The sequence below is a fragment of the Orcinus orca genome, chromosome 2 (assembly GCF_937001465.1).
Source record: "Orcinus orca chromosome 2, mOrcOrc1.1, whole genome shotgun sequence".
NCBI classification, from domain to species: domain Eukaryota; kingdom Metazoa; phylum Chordata; class Mammalia; order Artiodactyla; family Delphinidae; genus Orcinus; species Orcinus orca.
Window position 1 is genome coordinate 90664196 of NC_064560.1, and position 20306 is coordinate 90684501.

Genomic DNA, 20306 nt, shown 5'->3' on the forward strand with positions numbered 1-20306 from the left:
GTGAGGCCCAGGAGGGCACTTTCACACCACCTGGTAGCCAGGTCCCTTAGTGTTTCTGCAGTGCTGTTTGGCTTGGCAGTGGCCCCACTGGACTGGTGCCCACTGCTGATGGAGACGGGCCAGGGAAGAGGGGTCTGCCCAGGGTGCCCCACTCATGAGGGCGGAGGGAGCTTTTATGTGGAAGCAGAGGCCAAAAGCCCCAGATCAAAGCTTTGCTGAGCATTGCACTGGCCTGGAGTTGGGAAGGGGGCAGGGAGGGATGTGTTAGGGGGAGAGCAAGGAACGACTGGGGAGGGTAGTCCAAATAAGTCTGTTGTCTCCATGAAAGAAGAGGAAACCCCCAATCCTCTCAGTAACAAATGTCCTTAGAGGATGTAGGTTAAAGTGGAGAGGAGGTTGCTGCTTTCTCTGGGCCCTAGCAGCTCCAGAAAGGCCTCCTCTTCCAAGAAGCCCTCCTGGATCACTGTCAAAGTGATGATCATATTTCTGTGAGCTTCTCTATCACATCAGCTGCATTTCATCAGCTATCATCTTATCAGCTCCACCCTCCCTCTCCACAAGGCTGCCTGTCCCTCGGGCAGTGGGCACTGTTCACTACCTTCCCTCTTACCTTCTCCTCCCCTGTATAGCGTCCCACCATCCTGCCCTACCTCCAACTCTTAGGGTCTTGACACTGCCTCAGGCAGTTCATGCCAGCCCGCGCCCCTCTTCTTTAAACCTTGACTCCGCTCAGCCTGCTGGGCAGTAAAGCAGCTGCAGACTAATTCACGCAGAGGAGTTCGTGGCTAACTGAATATTAGACCTACCCTGCCTCTTCCTGATGTTATAGGAAAGGCTGTTTGAAATCAGCCATGGCTTAGCCCAGATGGACCAATCTGGGCCAACCCTGAATGGAGCAGAAGTGGAAACCAAAGCCTGGGACTGGATTACCTCTCTCACTAACTGGACCCTCCAAGCCTAGGGTAATGAAAAAGCCCTAGACTGTGGATGAGGACCTCTGGGTCAAGTTCAGGCTCCAGTTCTAAACTTAAGTGAGCCATGTGCCCTCTTGAGATGTCCATTCAGTCCCTTCTAAAATAAATATTTGGCCTTCATGTTTCTAAAAGGTCTTCAGCGGCTGTGCTTCCATGCTTCTGTGAACATTTCCTGAGCCAGAACCTTGACTCTGGGTATAAAGCCACGTGTAACACAAGAAAGAAGTTGACAACAGGAGTTCTATTTTATTTTATTTTAAATTTATTTTATTAAAGCATAGTTGATTTGCAGTGTTGTGTTAATTTCTGCTGTACAGCAAAGTGATTCAGTTACACATATGTATACATTCTTTTTCATATTCTTTTCTATTATGGTTTGTCACAGGATATTGAATACAATTCCCTGTGCTATACAGTAGGACCTTCTTGTTTATCCATTCTATATATAATAGTTTGCATCTGCTAATTCTAAACTCCCGATCCATCACTCCCCCAACCCCCTCTCCCCCTTGACGACCATAAGTCTGTTCTCTATGGCTGTGAGTCTGTTTCTGTTTCGTAGATAAGTTCATTTGTGTCATATTTTAGATTCCATATATAAGTGATATCAGATACTTGTCTTTCTCTGTCTGACTTACTTCACTTAGTATGATAATCTCTAGGTCCATCCATGTTGCTGCAAATGGCATTATTTCATTCTCTCTTATGGCTGAGTAGTATTCCATTGTATATATGTACCACATCTTCTTTATCTGTTCGTCTGTCGATGGACATTTAGGCTGCTTTCATGTCTTGGCTATTGTAAATAGTGCTCCTGTGAACATAGGGGTGCATGTATCTTTTTGAATTATAGTTTTGTCTGGATATATGCCCAGGAGTGGGATTGCTGGGTCACATGGCAACTCTATTTTTAGTTTTTTGAGGAACCTCCACACTGTTTTCCATAGTGACTGTACCAGTTTACACAGGAATTCTATTTTAAAACAACTTCATCTAGAGCATGGGTGGCCCCAGTGCATGGTTGGCCCTTCATCATCCACAGGTTCATGAGGATTCCTGGGCTTCAGAGGCCTCTTGAGGGGCCTCAGCGTCGTGTCTGCCTGGGGGGGGACGTGGAACCTGAACATCCCAGATAAATAGCTCTCCTTGGCTTGCATCCCTCCAGTGACAATTGGCTCACCACCTCACAAGGCAGGACTTTGTTTTCTAGCAAAGGCAGAGGGAATCATGAGCCCTTAACTCTCCTAAGGACCTAAAAGTAGGAGTGAACATTTGGGATAGTTTTGAAAGCATGAGTAACTGACATATACCAAAAACCAAAGGGTTCTGCGTAACCCTCAGAGAACCAAAGCACTTCCACTCCCCAGCATCCTCCATCCCCACCAAGCCTAGCCAATAGCATCCAGCTTAGCTTGTGTTCTGGTGGATCTATGTTGAGCTCTGTGCAGAGGGAGAACTTTTCAAATGGGTAGGGTGTATCCACTGTAGGGCGGGCCCTGCAGGCTTGGAAGGGATGGGCCCTCGCAATTCCTTTTTTTAGTTTGCATTCAAAGACCAGGGACAGACAGGCCCAGCAGTTCTCTGGGTCCTCGCTGCCCTACTTCCTCTTCTTCAAGGGAAAGCCTTGCCACAAATTGCATATCCTGAGCTTTGTCTTTTTCTTACTTTGTCCAAACACCCCCTGGGCTGGGGCTAACCCCAGATGCCCAAGGCTCTTGATCCACACACTCATGACAAGCAGGAGACAATCTTAGGAGGTGGAAAACCAAAACCAAACTGTCTGAGCTCTTTGAGCTGGTTAGTATGTCAGGAAAGGGAGGGACTCACTGTCTAATTCGTCTCCCCTAGAAATGGCCAATGGCCAGGAACAGAGTGGGCAGGGCCGCCACGTACAGCTGTGCAGGCTGTGCACTTCAGAACTCAGTCAACTACAATGTAAACAGCCCCCTCTACAGTTGTGTAGTGAAGTGCAGTGACCTGGGAGTGGGTGGTACAGAAATTGGTAACCGAGTACATAAATGGGCTTCATTAAATCCAACACAGGGACTTAGAGATACAGCATCTAGTCCAGTGTGTGCTTTTTACAGATAAAGAAACTGAGGGCCAGAAAGAAGAAGAAATTGGCCCAAAGTCGTAAAACAAGTTAGAAGCTGTGCTGGGATTAAAACTAGGGCTTCTGAAGCCAAATTCAGTGCTCTGAGTTCCCTCCCTCCCTGAGGCTCTGAGTATCACATTCCCTGTCTGCTCCTTGTTAGCAGGTTAGTGTGTGAGGTTAGTGAGGTTCTTGGAGGCCTGAATATTTCTATTCTTTCTCTCTCTTTTTGGTCTCATATTGTCTTATATGTCAGGAGGTGCATATTGAGCCTCTTTCGTGTGCTAGGCATTGTTCTAGATCCCGAGGATAAAGATACAGTCCCTTCCAGTGTAGTGCTGGTAAATGGTTAACAACCGATTCTGGCTCTTGGAGAGAGTCCTTCTTTGTAGCCATTGGCCAGTTACTGTGGTGTAAATCCTCCCACCATGGTCAGCTTTAAGTGACCAACAGGCATCACTGAACGGGAAGATTGCACACAATTGTCTCTTGTGAGCAGGGACCAGCACACCACTCGTTCCTTCCCTTGTAGAACTTAAACTCTAGGGGGAGAATAAGCAAATAGCTCTTGTAGCCATCTGTTACTATGTTTACATAATAAAAGAAACAAAGAAGCTGCTTTGAGGGAGAGGAATGGATTCTCCATAGCATGGTCAGGGAAGATTTCTCCCAGGCTGTGACATTAAAACTGGAGGTGGAGAAGGAGCTGCCTAAGCAAAGATTGGGGGGAGACTGTTCCACACAAAGGGAAAGACCTTGAGGTGGAAAGAGCTTGGTTTGAGGAGCAAAGAGGAAGGCAGTGTGGCTGGAAGCAGGAAGTGGTAAAGTTCATGGCACAGGAGCAGACTGGTCCTGCAGGGCCTGGTGGGCCCTGAGGAAGGGTCTGGAATCTACCCTACATACAATGCGAGGAACCTGGAGGGTTTGAAGCAGGAAAGTTCCAGGATCTGATTGGCATTTTTAAAAGATCACTGTGGCTGCTGTGAAGAGCATAGCTTGCAGCTGAGCAAAATTAGAATTGAGGGACCAGTTAGAAGGCTCTTGCCAAAGTCCAGGCAGAAAAGGATGAGAATGACTTGGGCTGGGTGATGTCAGAGGAAAGAGAGAAGAGTGGACGCACTTGAGAGGGATGGAGAGGGTAGAACCTGCACGGTTTGCTGATGGGAAGTGACAGAAAATCCTGAGGAAGGACCTCCAAGCTTCTGACTTGAGCAATCAGGGTGGTACTGCCAAGTGCATCAATGGGGAGACTTTGGGGAAAAACCAGTGTGGAAGGGAAAATCTAGGGCACCTCTTTGGTCATGTGAAGTGAGGGATGCTAGAAGACATCCAAGTGAAAATGTTCTGTGGGCAGCTGGACGTTGACTGTGGGACTCAGAAGGCAAGACTGGGCTGGGGTATGACTGGAGGTTCTTGGGAGCCTGGGCCACTTTGAGGTGAGTGGAGGAAGGCAGCAGCCCAAGGCCCCAAATACTCAGCCGGATCCTAAAGTGGATGCTGGGGTCACATCTCTTGACTCCAGTTTTTCCACGCAGCTTGGTGTGTGTGTGTGTGTGTGTGTGTGTGTGTGTGTGTGTGTGTGTGTGTGTGTGTGTGTGTGTGTGTTAATCAAGCCTTCATTGCACTTTAAATGAACTTACAACACAGATTCATAATATCACTGTTGGTGTGTTTTAAAATCCATCATGGTAGCTCCTGAAAGCTTAAAGAAAGAGCTCCATTTTGATCAATGTCTCTACCTAGAGAGAAAGAAAAATGATGTAAGGCAGAAAATACACTGGCTTTCATCACCAAGACATCCGTCTTGTTCCTGACGGAGGTGATCCACGCGTTATTCCTGAGGGAGGTGATCCCTGGGATGGCTGTCCAAGGCTGGGAGTGAAAATAATGTTAATTACAGTAAATTTCAGCCTGGTGTTTCCCTTTTCAATTTTTAGGCCTGTTTTCCACGAACCTGACATCTGCTTAAACAGCATATTGGCAAACTCCTGATTTCTTTAAAAAATAATAAAAAGGGCGGATTTTTGCTCTCACCAGCACTTGCTGTCTTTCCATCCCCCCCCGGATGCTTACGCAGTGTCTCTATTTCAGTCCACATCCACCTGCCCCTGCAAGCGTTTGGTCTCCACCACAGATCTTAGAGATGGGGCCCTCTCCACTGCAGGAGGCTGCCCAGCCTGTGTCTGATGGTTTCTGATTTAGAGAATTCTTCCTTCTGTAGGGCTGCACATGCTTTGGAGAGTTGAAGCATGTCGTGATAAGTCACACATCAGCAAGCATGTGTTTATCTAGCACAAAATAGGACACCAGAACCGGTTTTTGATGAGACAAGGTTACTGAAGTAGGGGAGAGAGGTTGGCAGGCCAGGGAAGAGGGTGGGACTGTCAGCACCCAGCATGTATCATGAGGGCACCATGGAGCCTGGCTGGGGTGCAGAGGGTGAATTGACAGAGGGCCGAGGGTAAAGGGAGGGCTGCCCTGTGTCCCATCTGCTCATGTTCTACTCAGATGAATATTGAGTTAATTTGATAAGCTTGGCCATGGTCATTCATTCACTTGTTCATTCATGAATTTGTTCTGTCCACTTTGTTGAGAGCCTGTTGTATTCCAGACACTGTGCAGGGAGCAGAGGTGAGGAGGGACAGAACCCCCTCAGCTTGGTTAAAGTAGCCTCCCTTTTGGCACCAAATGTAAGGTTAGCATAGGGTCTTCAATGCTTCAACTCAAATGAAAGCTTCTCAGAGAGGGCTATCACTGGTCCAGCTGGAAGGGTGTCATTTTCAGGTGTGAGTAGGGGGTCTTATCTGACCCCACCAAGGAGAGCTCTCAGCTGCCCTGCCTGCCCTCTCACAGACACAGCCAGCTTTGATGAGGATGCTCAAAAGCACTAAAAGATGTGTAGCCTGGGAAGCAGACAGGATGAGACCTCGGCACCAGCACCTGGGCCCCAGGCAAGTCAGTCTTGGACCTTTAGTTTCCTCACCTGTTCAATGGGGAAGAAATACCAAATCACTTGTTAGAATTAAATGAAATACTCTTCTAAGGCACCTGGCCCATCCTGGCACTTGGTAGGTGCTCTGAGAGTGGCAGCTGAATCCCGCTGGGAGATTCGGGGAAGGAGTGGAACAAAAACCCTGCCCAGGGACTGGGGAGGGCTGGATCCCCACTCTACATGTGCCCCACCGGCTAGAAGAGTGGGTCCCGGCAGGTAACCTTCCTTAGCCTCCGTTTCCCATTGGGGAAAGAGGCCCCAAGCCCACGCTTTGTGTGTGTTGACTTCATATTTGTCCATTGCTTCCCCTAGTGTTTGTAACTCTAGGCCCCAAGGGGATGCAGGTGCAGTCCATGGCATGGTTCTGTCCCCTGGACTCTCCGCCCCAGGTGGGGAGGGTTGGCTCAGGAGGCAGGACAGTCAGAGAAGGGCACAGGGTGCGTAGATGGAAAGGGTGAGTGGGACATGCCCTGGGCCCCCTGACAGGCAGGTGCAGGATGGGGCTGACAATATGAGAAGGCATTCGGGGGTAGGGAACTGAGAGCAAAACCTTGGAGGGGAGAGGGGCAGCCAGCACTCCCTCTGCTGTGTGGACTGCTTGTTAAGAGGCCGCCTGCAGGGACCTGATGAACTGGTGAATATGCGAGCTCTCTCCCAGCTGACACCTCTGTGCACACGTGAGGGCTTCCTCCAGACTCGGCTCTAGTGGGACCCAGAACTCTCCAGCCACGGTGGTCCCCCGCCTCATCTCACACACGAGGAAGCTTTCTGATTCTTACGTGTTCTTTTTCACACATTTAACATTCAGGGGACACCAAAGTACCACCTTCCCTGGAAGGTGGACATGTGGCCACAGAAACCCACGGCACAGCCGCTGGCAAGCTCAGAGCTGCTTGTGGCCAGAAGCAGCAGTGGGTGTGGACCAGGGACGCTCTGGCTCCCAGATGAGATCACTTCCCTGAGATTCCCCTAAGAAACAAGTGCTGTGCTCATTCCGTGGGGAGGGACAACGGCTTTCCACGGAAGTCACTCTCCAGTTCCCTCTGCCTTCTCTCTCTGTCCAGTCTGGGCAACGAGCTGGCCCTTCAGACTGAAGGCACCTCCCTCCCCTAAACCCGCCCCTCTCTCTGGACTCCAGTGGGGAGAAATCATTGCCACCTGTCATTACCCCTCCCCACCCTGTCCTCTCTGGCTAATCCCTTGGCCACATGTGCACGCGCATGCACACACAGCACACACACACACACACACACACCAGTTGCTGCCAGCGAGCCGTGTTCTGACCTGCATGAAGCTAGGGGAGCCAAGGATAGGACACCCCATCCAGAGATCAGGTTCTCTCCTGCTTCTTCAACAGAGGGAAGGAGAAGGAAGAACGGTGGTTGGCTGGTGATATTAACGGTTGGAGGAGTATGAAGCAGGGTAGACTCCATAGCGTTTCCTTCTGAGGAAAAAGGCAGTGTGATAATGACCAGTTAGCAGAGAGACATGAAGCCACATCTAGAAGGCAGTCATTGTGTAAAAGAGTCAGATGCTGATTAAGCTGATAGAGAAGCTAGGAAACAGGGTGGTCTTTGCCAAGAGTGGGGAGAACGCATTTGTCTCTCTCCTGGGGAGACCCAACTGTGGGCAGGTTTGCTCTAAAGCACCAGGGGGCCAGCAGGGCCTGGTGGTAAGAACTGGCTTGATATCACCAGACCAGCCCCCACCCGATCATGGCCCCCAGTTCTAGCAGCAGGGCAGTGGCAGCTCAGGGCTAAGCCACTGGGGGGCAGCCGGGAGGGTGTTACAGCTCACTTTCATAAGTGGCTTGAAGCTGAGGGGCACTTGTGTTGGACCCAAGTGCTAGAGAGGAGGGAGGGAATGGCCCCGCTCCTGACAGCCAACCTGATAGAGACCTGCAGGGGCAATGGCCATCTGCTTGCCCCCTTGGGGTGCCCCAGTGCTCAACTGCCTACTCCTCCCCTCCGAGAAGGGTGACACAGACTCAGAACATCCTGACTGTTAAGGTTTTCAGACCACCTGGTCTAGCTTCCTCCTTTTCTATATTGGAGACTAAGGCCTGGGGAGAAGTAACTTGTTCCAGGTTCAGCCAGCCAGTGACAGAACCCAGGGGAGGACCCAGGTCTCCTGGTGCCCAACCTAGTTCTACTCATCACAGCAGCCCTAGCTCTCAGGAGGTGGGCATTGTATTCCCATGTCCCCTTTTCTGAGTCCTAGAATCAGCTGTCCTAAAGTCAGGAGTCCATCCTCTGGCCTTTGACCTTGGCAGTGGTCCTCCAGCCGTGTCTCCCTCCTAAGGGATCATGGCTTCCATGCCTAGAAGATCCCAGGGAGAGAGAAGCTTTGGTCGCTCCAAGGCCATATAGCCATGTACTCAAGGATTCAGTGCATACCACTGGCATCCTCAATTTTTGAAATAAGACGAGTCTGGAAGGGAACTGTGATGCCCCTGCCCACTAGCTCTGAATTTCCTCGCTGAGGTTTTAGCAGCACAGTCCAGCTCCAGGACGAGGCTGGGCTTTCTTGGAAAGGTGATCACATTGCCTGGACCCCCACCAAGGCCTTCGTCCCTTTGACATCTGGGTGTGCCCAGAAGCCACAGCCAGGGAAGTAGGGCCCTGAGGCCAGGTCTCCACAGTTCAGGCAAGGGGAGAGGCAGCTGGGGCCTGGATAATACAGAGCATTAGATGACAGTTTTCTTTTTGGATTGGGACTGCAAAATATGATCATTTTTGCCTGGAGAATTCCCCTTCCTAAGTGTGTTTGGCTTCAACTGACATTAAGATGAGCTTGCATTCCTCCATACCGCCTGGCCTCCAATTCTAAATTGTTTGTGGAGACTCAAGACAGATGCTCGTGTGCCAGCAACTGGAAGCTGGCTGTGTGTTTGCTCTAGAGAACCTCCCTGACATGTGCCATGGCTGGGCCTTAGTAGCAGAGAGCTCAACCCTCTCATTTGACAGATGGGGACACTGAGGCCCAGAAAGCCATAGTGACTCTCCATGGACACTCGGCCAATTTAGTGACAAAGCTGAGATTAGAACGCAGGTCACCCTGCCCTGGGCCAGCCTTCTCTGGGCTTCACTTTGGGTTCTGGTGACATGCAAACATGTCTGTTGGCTCACGCATGTGGCGGCAGACTCTGAAGACCACAAGTCATGACCCTACTACCCAGCATGGAACCTGGAGCGTCGTAGCCCCAAATAGACATTCGTGGAAGTGAAGGACTGTAGAGCAGGGGTATACAGAGGCAGTGGTGGTAAATAAAGATGGGCATGGTGACCTTGGACAAATCCCCACCCCTCTCTCAGCCTGAGTTCTCTCATTAACAAGGGTCTTAAACCCAATCAAGTGGTTCTCAAACTATGTTCCAGGACACCCTAGGGTTCCAAAGAAATGTCTTAGGCTCGTCACTGCAGGTAGGGAGTTTCCTTGGACCCCATCCTTAACCCCAACCTCAGCTTCCTGTGTCTGCTTTTCACTGTATAGATTTTGTTTCCAAAAGGTGGGATTCACTGCAGAAAAACAAAGTGTTGAAACCACTAGGTTATTGGATCTATAAGATCCCTGTTTGCTCTTGAAAATAAAATCCTAATAAGTTACCCTTCCCTGATAACATATTTGCTGCACACCATTTTTGACCCTGTGTTAAATTGTCCAGGGTTCACGTCCCCTGGCCATGGGGCAGAGAGAAAATGAGGTACGGGAGGGCCCTTGAGCCCAGCATTGATGCTAGGGGTCTGTCTGTATGTCTGTTGTTCCTGTGTCTGCCATTCCTATGTCCCGATGAGGCAGGACAGCCCAGCTCTAAGGCTCTTGGTGCAAGGCTCAGGCAGGAGAGGTCATGACCTGCCTGCTAGGCCACTCTGCTCCCTGACACGCTAGGTCCAGGCCTCCCCATGAGCTCTTGAGAAGGGAATGACTGGGTTACCACCCCAGAAACCATGAGTTCCCATTGTGTAATTATTCCTCCCCTTCCCTGATTGTCCATCATTTAAGACAGGGGTCCCCAACCCCCGGGCCAAGGACCAGTACTGGTCCTTAGCCTGTTAGGAAGCAGACCACACAGCAGGAGGTGAGCGGTGGGCGAGTGAGCAAAGCTTCATCAGCCACTCCCCATCACTTGCATTACCGCCTGAGCCATCCACCCCCTCCCCGCCATCCGTGGGAAAATTGTCTTCCATGAAACCGGTCCCTGGTGCCAAAAAGGGGCCACATGGAGACTTCGGACTTTCTCCCCAGATCCTTGGGAAGCTAGTGGCCGCAGTGTGGGGTGTGACTGGTAGAGGATGGAGCAGCCCATCATGGAAGCTCAGCTGAGTCTCCTTGAGCTCTAGTGAGCACTCCCTGTGGAGCTGTTGAGTCCACAGGAGCTCCAGACACGTGTTGGCCAGTGTGCCTCAGCATTTGGGACTGTCACCACCCTGCCTGGTGATAGCACAGTAGCCTCCACCTTAGCCTGGAGTGGTGGGTTTGAGATCAAGCGATGCTCAAACATCATGCTGTGGTTTCAGTGCTTTCTTGGGACTGGCTGATGCTTTTTTAAAAGATAAGGTTCTGAGAAAGGGAGCAGCAGCTGATGTAACTTTGGCCATAGTCCACAGGAGAACAGGCCAGGAACTGTGGGTTTTTTCCCCCTCTGTCATCAGTATCAAGGGCAGTAAAGTGGCAAGCTGCCCAACCAGGCTCCCACTGTCTCTGCAATCGGCCTGTTGACTCCCATCAAAAACAACTTTGTTTTCTTTTGTTGGTATTTGGGGTTCATAAATCTCTGAGGAGAGTACATTCCCCAAGCATGAAAGCCACCTGCCATCAGGGGAACGGGCCAGAGATCTTGTCGGGAGCCAAGGTCAGGGTGTCAGACTTGACATCACCTTTAGGAAATCCATTCTCTGGTTGGTTCGGTTTGGTCAGAAGCAAATGCCGACTCGGGGAAGAAACCAGCACTTTGTAACTTAATGCCCCGTCCCTGAGAGCTTTTGTCCTCTTCCCTGTGGCCAGATTTCACTAATCCTGTCCAGGGGGTTGGGGGGTGGGGACACTGGGGGAGACAGGACTAGTCCTAGACAAAGCCCCCTGGGGGAGGGAAGGAGCACAGGGCTGCCGGCCTCCTCTGCCATCTACTGCCCCTGACCAAACCCAAAGACAGAGGAGGTGTGGGACCTGAGGGCAAGAGGAAAGACCCGTTTCTCTGAAAAGAATTTTCCCTGCCTCCAGTGGGACCTTCTCTGAAAAGCTGCTCTCCCAGGGGTAGCACATCACCCCAGTGCCCTAAGCTACCTGATCATGGGCTTGCTCTAACCTCCGCCCAGCTGAGTGATTTGGGGCAAATTACTTAACCTCCCAGAGGTATGATAATATCTACTTCACAGGGTTGGTGTGCAATTTAACTAAGTAATATAAAATTACTGCTGAGATACCTAGGATAGTGCCTGGAACATATCAGTGCTCAGTGAATATTTTTTCCCCTGTTACTCGTTGAGGGGAGAGAGTGTCCCAGCCATATGTGGGTCCTGGTCTCTAACCATTCAGTATCTATTGACTGCTGACTCTGAGCTAGATCTTTATTCAAGGCGGTAAGGATACAGCAGTGAGCAGCGTCTCTCGGCACTTAGAAGACATAAGAATATTATAGAATATCAGCCACGTGACAATAAACAGATAAATATGTAACATGTTAGTGATAAGTGCTATGAGGGCAAATGAAGGAGAATAAGGGGGATAAGAGTGACAGGGTGTCCTGGTAAGGGACAATATGGCATTGAAACAGAGACCTGAATGACTTGAGAGAGTGAGCCCTGCGGGTGACCCAGGGAGGAGCTTTCCAGGCAGAGGGAACAGCCAGGGCAAAGATGCTAAGTGGGGACGGGCCTGACACATTCTAAGAACAGCAAAGGGGACAGAGTGGCTGCAGCAGAGAGATGGAGGGGGAGGACAGGAAATGAGGGGCAGAGGGAACCGGGTGGGATCATGCAGGGCCTTGCAGGTAAGGATTTTGGCTTTGACTGTGAGTTGGTGGGAAAATGATGAAGCACATGGAGCTGAGGAGTGATTGGATCTGACAGGTCTTGGAAGGATCCTTCTGGCCATGTTTGCCCAAGAAGCACTGATGGTAGAGAAGGCCCTGAAGACACAATTTATGGCCTTAGCTTCACTGGCCCTCACCCCCTTGTTGGCCTGGGAGTGGCGGGTGGGTCTGGATTTCTTGACTGCCCAACATGCCTTCCTCTTGTCAAGGTCACCTCCCTTTGCTGGGCTCAGATGCAGGAAAGGGAGGACCAAGGACCACCAGGGGACATCTCCAGGGGGCACCAGGGAGCCAGATAAAGTGTTGCCCCCCAGTCAGGGAATGTGCGTGGCCTGTGCATGTGTGTGCATGGATGTGTGTCTGTGTGTGGGCATGTGTGCATGCACATGTGTGCCTCTCTGTGTGTACATATGTGCGTGTGCATGTGTGTGTGTCCATTCCTAGGACAGAGTTGGAGAGTTCCTCGTCTGCAACTCCACTTCTTCTTTGACCTCTCTCTGTCCACCTCCCAGCTGTACACAGGTGACACTAGTATCTCTCTCTGCTCTGTGACATGCCCTCATTGGCCAAGGACCTGTGCCCCTTCATCCATCTGTGCTCACCCGACCAGGCCCCTCTTCCCCAAGGCTGCCTGCTTCTAACCAGGCTGAGAAGTCCATTCGTGGGCTGGGCTTTGTACATAAGAGTATGTAAATAACATACGCTTCTTCCCCCACCCCCACTTAGGGCTATGACACTAAGTTCATGTGGCAGGTTAGCAGTCATGAAGACAGGGTTGGCAGCTACGTAGCCACTCGCTGTCACTGTCTGCTCCTGTATCCCCAGCAGGTACTGCTCACTGATCACACTAGTCTTGCCCACTGAGCCCAGACTTGACCTCAGAATCCTTCTTAACTCAGTGCTCCAGGCAACAGTAATAATCAATTGACATGGATGAGTGAGAACACATGTCTAACATCCCTAATCTAAGGTATTCTAGCGTTACCTCAGGGGACTCTAATTCTGGGACTCTAATGATGGAATTTTTGGCCACTGTATCCATTTGCTGAGCAGAAAAGAAAGCGTAGCAGAAACCTCTTGTTCCTGCCTGTACAGCAGGCCTTATTCAAGTACATGCTCCAGGGCGTCACTCTTGAACACTCAGACTCAGGGGGTCCGTGCCAAGGGAAGGACAGAGGGACGCTCAAGGGTACTAGCCTCAGATTCAGAGTCCCTATCCAGCAGGCTTTGGGACCTTGGGCAGGTCAGTTCACCTCTCTGACCCTCGGCTTTCCTGTTGCTGCCCACATCACAGGGTTGTAGTGGAGATCAGATGATAGGAGGTATGTGAGTGTTCTGTGAAATTTATAAAGAGCCCTACACGTGAAAGGAACGACAATGATATTCTGTCGACTGTTTTGTTCTGCTGATTGGTTTTCACTTATCTGAGAGTTTTGGCTCATGGTAGGATCCCACCCCTTAAATCCCATGGGTCCCAAGTTTGGTGCTCCGGTAGGTACTGATACGTAACAAGGCCAGACGTGCCTGAAAATGCCTCGTGGAGGGAAGGAATCGCAGAGCAGGTACCTGAGGTCCTGGCTCTGATGCTGCTGCTGCTGACCCACTGTGTACCCCTGGACAGCCTCTTAACCTCTCTGGGTCTGAACCCCCCTCTGCCAAATGTGGATGATGCTTCCCATTCCCCCCAAGTCCTGTGAGGGTAAATGGTGGCAAATGTGAGGAGACCCAGAGCCCTAAGCAGCATACAAGTGTGAATTGCTATTTCTTGTGATTCAGCACAAGAATGCCAAAGGGGTAAAGCTCTTTGCCCCAAGGCTTTCGACTAGGTGGAATCGGTTAATTGACCGATTAGGGGCCAAGGTGAAAGGGTTACGGGAATTCCTCTCTGCTTTGCCTCAGCTGCTCCAGCCGAGCAGTATGCCAGGCGGAGCTTTGCATTATGGATTCAGAAGGAGGTGGTCAGCCAGCAGCGCTGGAGCCATGGCCACTAGGACCCCAGGCTTGGTGGGGCGGTGGGGGGAGGCGAGAGAGGTGGGAAGTCAGCTCCGTGACTCTTTAGCAGGCAGAGGTGAGAGAAGGGAGAAAGAGAGGGAGGAGTGGGGAGCGAAGGAGGAGAAAGGAGGGAAAAGAGAAAAAAAAAACCGGAAGAGGAGACCAGCAGAAGCTAGAAGAAGCAGGGTTGGAGGAAGGAGTGATGGAGGGGGACGGGGACTGTCTCTTCCTTATGGGAGCAGGAATTCTCTCGGGAAGGGACTGGGTCTTCCCTTTCAGACCCGCCTGGTCTCTCTAAGAGTAGGTTTTATGCCTATGCCTCCCCTATCAGATTGGCTCCCCCAGGGCAGTGGCTGGGCCTTTCCCATCAGACTGTTGGCTCCCCAAACAGGAACTGGGGCTCCCCGGGGATAGGGGAACATACTCCATCCACAGCCAAGACCCTGGACCTCCACCTGCCTGACTCCTCTCCTCCCCACCCAGGGTTCACGGACACCTTCAACATGGACATCAAGAAGCCCCGAGTCATCCCCGGCTCCAGAGCCGCCTTCTTTGGCTACACGGTGCAGCAGCATGACATCAGCGGCAAGAAGTGGTGAGTGAGAGCTGCTGCCTCCACCGTAGCCCTGCACTGCCCCGCACCCAGCCCCTCCATCGGCTGGCCGCACTGGCCCTCGTGTGTAGACGCCCCTCTTGCCGGGGACTTGACTTCCTGTTGTGGCAGGTCAGGGGCTGCCTAGGATCTGCCCCTGTCTATGAAATGATGAGCATCCCATTTCACAGGCTTTGATCTTCTCATTTGAGAAATGGGAATGAGCACCCCTCCTTCTCCGGGTTATGGGACAGCACAAGTAGCAGGCACCTAGAACCAATAATGAGCCCCTCCCATCCCCTCTCAGGGTCTCATCAGTGGGGGCAGTGCCTCTGGTCCTGGCGGCTGGGAGAGCTGTTGGGGAGCGGGATGTCTCTGAGGGGACAGATGTGAGTGTGCTCAAAGCTAAAATACAGGAACAGTGGGGCAAAGGGAAGTGAGAGCAAGGCTGAGTGGCGGGGAGAGAGCCAGAGAGATCCCAAGGACCCCTCTGGGACGGGGGCGATCGAGGGGCGGGAAGGGTCCGCGTCTGATTTTTAATATAACTTTGTTGGATTTATTTTACATATTATATAATTTACTCATTTCAAGTGTCGATTCAGTGATTTTTTTAAAGTACATTTACCAAGTTGTGCAGTTCATCAGTTGTAGAACAATTTCATCGCCCCAGTAAGAACCCTCATGCACGTGTACTGTTCATTGCCATTCTCTTTCTGCTGATTGGTTTTCCGCTGTCAGAAGGCAAGGCTTTCCTTCCTTCCTGAGATGGAAAGGACTAGCCCTTTGATCTGCCCTCTTAGAAGCCCTTGCCGAGTCAAGGGACCATGTGAACACTGACGATAAATGTCCTACCTGCCCTCTTCCCAATCTGGCCTCTGCCTACCCTCCCACCCTCTTCTCCTTCTGCTTCCGCCACCTCCTTTCCTGCACTCCACACTCCACCACATTGCGTTATTTCCATTTTTCCAGTTCTCCAGAGCTTCTTTGCACATGCTGTTCCTTCCTCCCATGATGTCCTCTCCTACCTTCCCCACTCACCCTACCCTACCACTCAGATCTGACAAATTCTCTCATACATTTTTTTGTGAAGGAGTATCTTATTATCTTTCGACTGAGGTATAACTTAGATACAGTAAAGCCTAGGCACCTTAAGTGTCCAAACCGGTGAACTTTTACACATGTATATGGCCATTGTGATCACCTCCCAGAACATGATAGAGAACATTTCCAGCTCCCTGGAAAGCTCCTTGTGCCTCCCACCGCTCCAGGTAACCACTGTTCTGACTCCTATCACCATAGATTGATTTTGCCTGTGTTTGAACTTCATATAGATGATATCACACATTAAGTACGCATTTGTACCTGACCTGTTTTACTCAACATTATGTCTATTACTGTTGAATGTTTCATACTTGATGTTTCTTCACTGATGTGTAATATTCTGCGGTAGGAATGCACCACGTTTTATTTATTTATTCTACTATTGATGGATCTTTGGATTGTTTCCATTTTTGGCTATTTCAAGTAGAGATACTATTAACATTCTCTTTTTTTTTTTTTTTTTTTTTTTTTGCGGTACACGGGCCTCTCACTGTTGTGGCCTCTGCCGTTGCGGAGCACAGGCTCCGGACGCGCAGGCTCAGCGGCCACGGCTCACGGGCCCAGCCACTCCGCGGCATGTGGGATCTTCCCAGACCGGGGCACGAACCCGTGTTCCCTGCATCGGCAGGCGGACTCTCAACCACTGCGCCACCAGGGAAGCCCTATTAACATTCTTATACATGTCTTCTGATGAACATATGCACTCATTTTTATCCGGTATATACTCAGGAATAGAATCACTGAGTTAAAGGGAAGGTATATGTTTGTGGGACCTGCCAAGCATTTTTTCCCCAAATGGTTTACCAATTTAAATTCTTCTAGTAACATGAGAGTTCTAGTTGCTTCCCATCCTCGCTAACACTTGGTATTATCAGTCATTAATTTTAGCCATTCTGATGGTGTGTAGTGGTATCTAATTGTGGGGTTAATTGGCATTTTTCTAATGACTAATGATGTTGAGTAACCTTTGGTAAATATATTGGCCATTTTGGTATCCTATTTTGTGAAATGTCCAGTTGAGTCTTTTGCCCATTTTTTAAATTGTGTTGTGTGTCTTTTTCTTATTGATTTATAGGACTTTAAAAAATATATTCTAAATACAAATCCTTTGTCAGAGAAAAGCATTGCAAAGAACTTCTCCCAGTCTATATCTTGCCTTTTCATCCTTTTAATGGTATCTTCTTATGAATAGAGTTCTTAATTTTAGTGAAGTCTGATTTATCTGTCTTTTTTATGGTTAGTGTTTCTTGTGTGTCCCATTTAAGAAATTTTTGCTTCTCCCAAGATCATGAAGATATTTTCCTCTGTTTTCTTCCAGAAGTTTGATGGTTTTGCTTTCTCATTTAAGTCAGTGATTCATCTCAAATTAAGTTTTGTATGAGATGTGAGATAAAGATCTAAGGTTTTTTTTTTTAATATGGATATCCATTTGATCTGGCACCATTTGTTGAAAGACTATTTCCCCACTAAATTGTAGTGTCATCTTTGTTGAAAATCAGGTGACCCTATATGTATGGGTCTATTTCTAGCCTCTATTCTACTCCATAGAATAGAAAGCTGCCTTGGTTACTGTAGCTTCAAAGCAAGTCTTGAAGTTAGTGTGAGTTCTCCATCTTTGTTCTTCTTTGACAAGATTGTTTTAGCTATACTAGGTCCTCTCTATTTCCTTATGAATTTTAGAATAGGCTTGTCAATTTCCCCTAATCAAACTTGCTGAGATTTTGATTGGGATTGCATTAAATTTATAGATCAACTTGGGGAGAAATGAAATCTTGATAATACTGAGTCTTCCAAACCATGAACATGTATATCCCTGCATTTATTTAGTTTTTAAAAATTTTTCTCTCAACAGTGCTTTGAAATTTTCAGTGTAAAACTCTTGCATACCTTTTATTATATTAATTCCTAGGTACTCAATATTTTATGCTAATTAAAAATAGAATATTCTTTTTATTTATTTATTTGGTTGCGCCAGGTCTTAGTTGAAACAGGCAGGTTCCTTAGTTGCGGCTCGTGGGGCTCCTTAGTTGCAGGTCGCCGGCTCCTTAGTTGCGGCACGTGGGCTCCTTAGTTGCGGCTCATAGGCTCCTTTAGTTGCGGCTTGCCGGCTCCTTAGTTGCGGCACATGGGCTCCTTAGTTGTGGCATGCAAACTCTTGGTTGCAGCATGCATGTGGGATCTAGTTCCCTGACCAGAGATCGAACCTAGGCCCCCTGTATTGGGAGCATGGAGTCTTAACCACTGCACCACCAGGGAAGTCCCTAAAATAGAATATTCTTATTTCATTTTCCAATCTTTTGCTAGTATAGAAAAATACAATTGACTTTTTTATATTTACATTATATCCAGCAACTTTACTAAATTCATTTATTATTTCTAATAGTTTGCTTGTAGATCCTTTTGAATTCTCTATGTATACAAGCAGATCATCTGAAGTAATTACTTTATTTCTTCTTTTCCAACCTTCATAGCTTTTATTTCTGTTTCTCTTGCCTAATTGCAACAGCCAGAACCTTCAGTACATGATTGAATAGAAGTTGTGATCCCAAACACGATTTTCTTACTTCCCTTATTAGAGGGAAAACTTTCAATATTTCATAATTAAATAAGATGTTAACTGTAGTTTATTGATTTGTTTGTTGTAGATACCTTCATATTAAGAAAGTTTTCTCCTGTTCCTACTTTTCTGAGGTTTATTTGTGTGTGTTTGTCTCTGTGTGTGTGTATGTAATAGGTGTTGAATTTTATCAGATGCTTTTTCTGCAAAGATTGAGATATTATATGGTTCTCCTTTATTCTGTTAATATTAATTATATTCATTGATTTTTTTGAATATTAAGCCCAATTTGTATTCCTGGGATAAACTTGATCACCACATATTCATATATATATATATATATACACATATATATGTGTGTGTATATATGTATATATATATATAAATTGATTCTATTTATTAATATATTTTCAGAAACTTTATTTCTATGTACATGAGGTATATTGTGCAGCTAAATGCATCCAATATGTTCTTAATTACAAATATTTTGTTTTGCAATTCCTGAATTTCCACTTGATTCTTTTTATAGACTCTAATTCTATTAAAGTAATCTACCTTTCTCCCATTTGCCCATCTTTGACTCCATTTTTTTAAACATATTAATCACAGTTATTTTGAAGTCCTTCTTGGCTAAGGCTAACTCCAATATCTGGATCATCTCTGGGTCTGCTTCTAGTGACTGTTTTACCTTATGGTTATCAGTCACTTTTTCCTGATTCTTTGCCTGTTTAATATATATATTTTTTTATTCTATGCTGAACATTGTGAATTGTACACAGTAGAGGCTATAGATTGTGTTACCTTCCTTTAAATACATTTTGTTCTGATAAGCAATTAAAATACTGGCGAAACCACCTAGAACTTACCACAGCTTGGTTTGGGCCTTGGTTAGGGCAGGTGTCTGGTTTTGCCCTAACTTCTATGGTGCAGCCTTTACTCCTAGGGCATAGATTTCCTGAGGTCTCAACTGAAAGCCCACAGCAGTCATTAAAATGTCTCTATTCTGACTGAGCATGAACCCCAACATCTCCTAAGCACTGGGCAGCCTCTAAAATCTCTGCTTCCTGTGGCTCTTCTCTGATAGATTTTCCAGAAGCTCACACTACGCATGCACAGCTTAGGGGTCAGCCAAGACCCTAAGGGGAAATGTTAGCAGAGTTTTGGGGGTCCTTTCTCTGTGGTGCTCTCCTTTCTGCCTGCTTCCACCAAATCCTAGTTATTTTTGCAGCCTCAGCCCCAATCACTGTTTCCTCTACCCAGCAAGACTGCTGCTATCTGACTGGACTTTATTTCCCTGTGCTGCAATAGGAAAATGCCCTCAGAGAGAAAACTGGGTAAATGTGGGTTTAGTGCCTGTACTTACCTTTGGTCAAGTATTGAGCTCTCTAGTGCTATTTAATGCCTGAAAATAGTTGTTTCATATATTTTATCTAGCTTTCATAGTTGTTTATGGCTGGAATTAAAAGTCCTCTTTCTTTTTTTAAAAAAAAAATATTTATTTATTTGTTTATTTATTTTGCTGTGCCGGGTCTTAGTTGTGGCATGCAGGACCTTCATTATGGCATGTGGGATCTTCAGTTGTGGCACACGGGATCTAGGTCCCTGACTAGGGGTTGAACCTAGGCCCTCTGCATTAGGAGCACAGAGTCTTAGCCACTGGACCACCAGGGAAGTCCCAAAGCCCTCTTTCATGTTCTTTAACCAACTTAAGTATCACCTCCTCTGAGAAACCTCCTCTGACCATCCCTTCCCATCACTAGATTAGCTGTACCCATAGAATTCTGGATTTTCCTTTTCATAACATTTATCAAAATGGATAGTAATTGCGTATTTCATTGTCTTTCTTCCTGAAATCAGGGGTATGCTCCCGGGAAATTAGTAGATGCTCAAAAGAACATACTTTGAGAGACTGAATTAATGGTATGAGTCTCTCTCAACCAGCCCAGACATCAGATGCACAGCATCTGTATTCTAT

General features: G+C 48.0%; 1 protein-coding gene and 1 non-coding gene across 2 annotated transcripts in view; one reads left to right on the forward strand and one right to left on the reverse strand.

Moving 5' to 3' along the window:
- ITGA11 (integrin subunit alpha 11) overlaps nt 1–20306 on the forward strand; it is a 124845-nt gene that overhangs the window by 13803 nt on the left and 90736 nt on the right. Inside the window, exon 2 of the mRNA XM_004276237.3 lies at nt 14565–14676. Coding sequence (XP_004276285.2) covers nt 14565–14676 — 112 coding nt within the window. The remainder of the gene's footprint in view (nt 1–14564; nt 14677–20306) is intronic.
- TRNAR-CCU (transfer RNA arginine (anticodon CCU)) lies at nt 19930–20002 on the reverse strand. The gene has a single exon. It is a non-coding gene; the product is annotated as a tRNA-Arg (tRNA).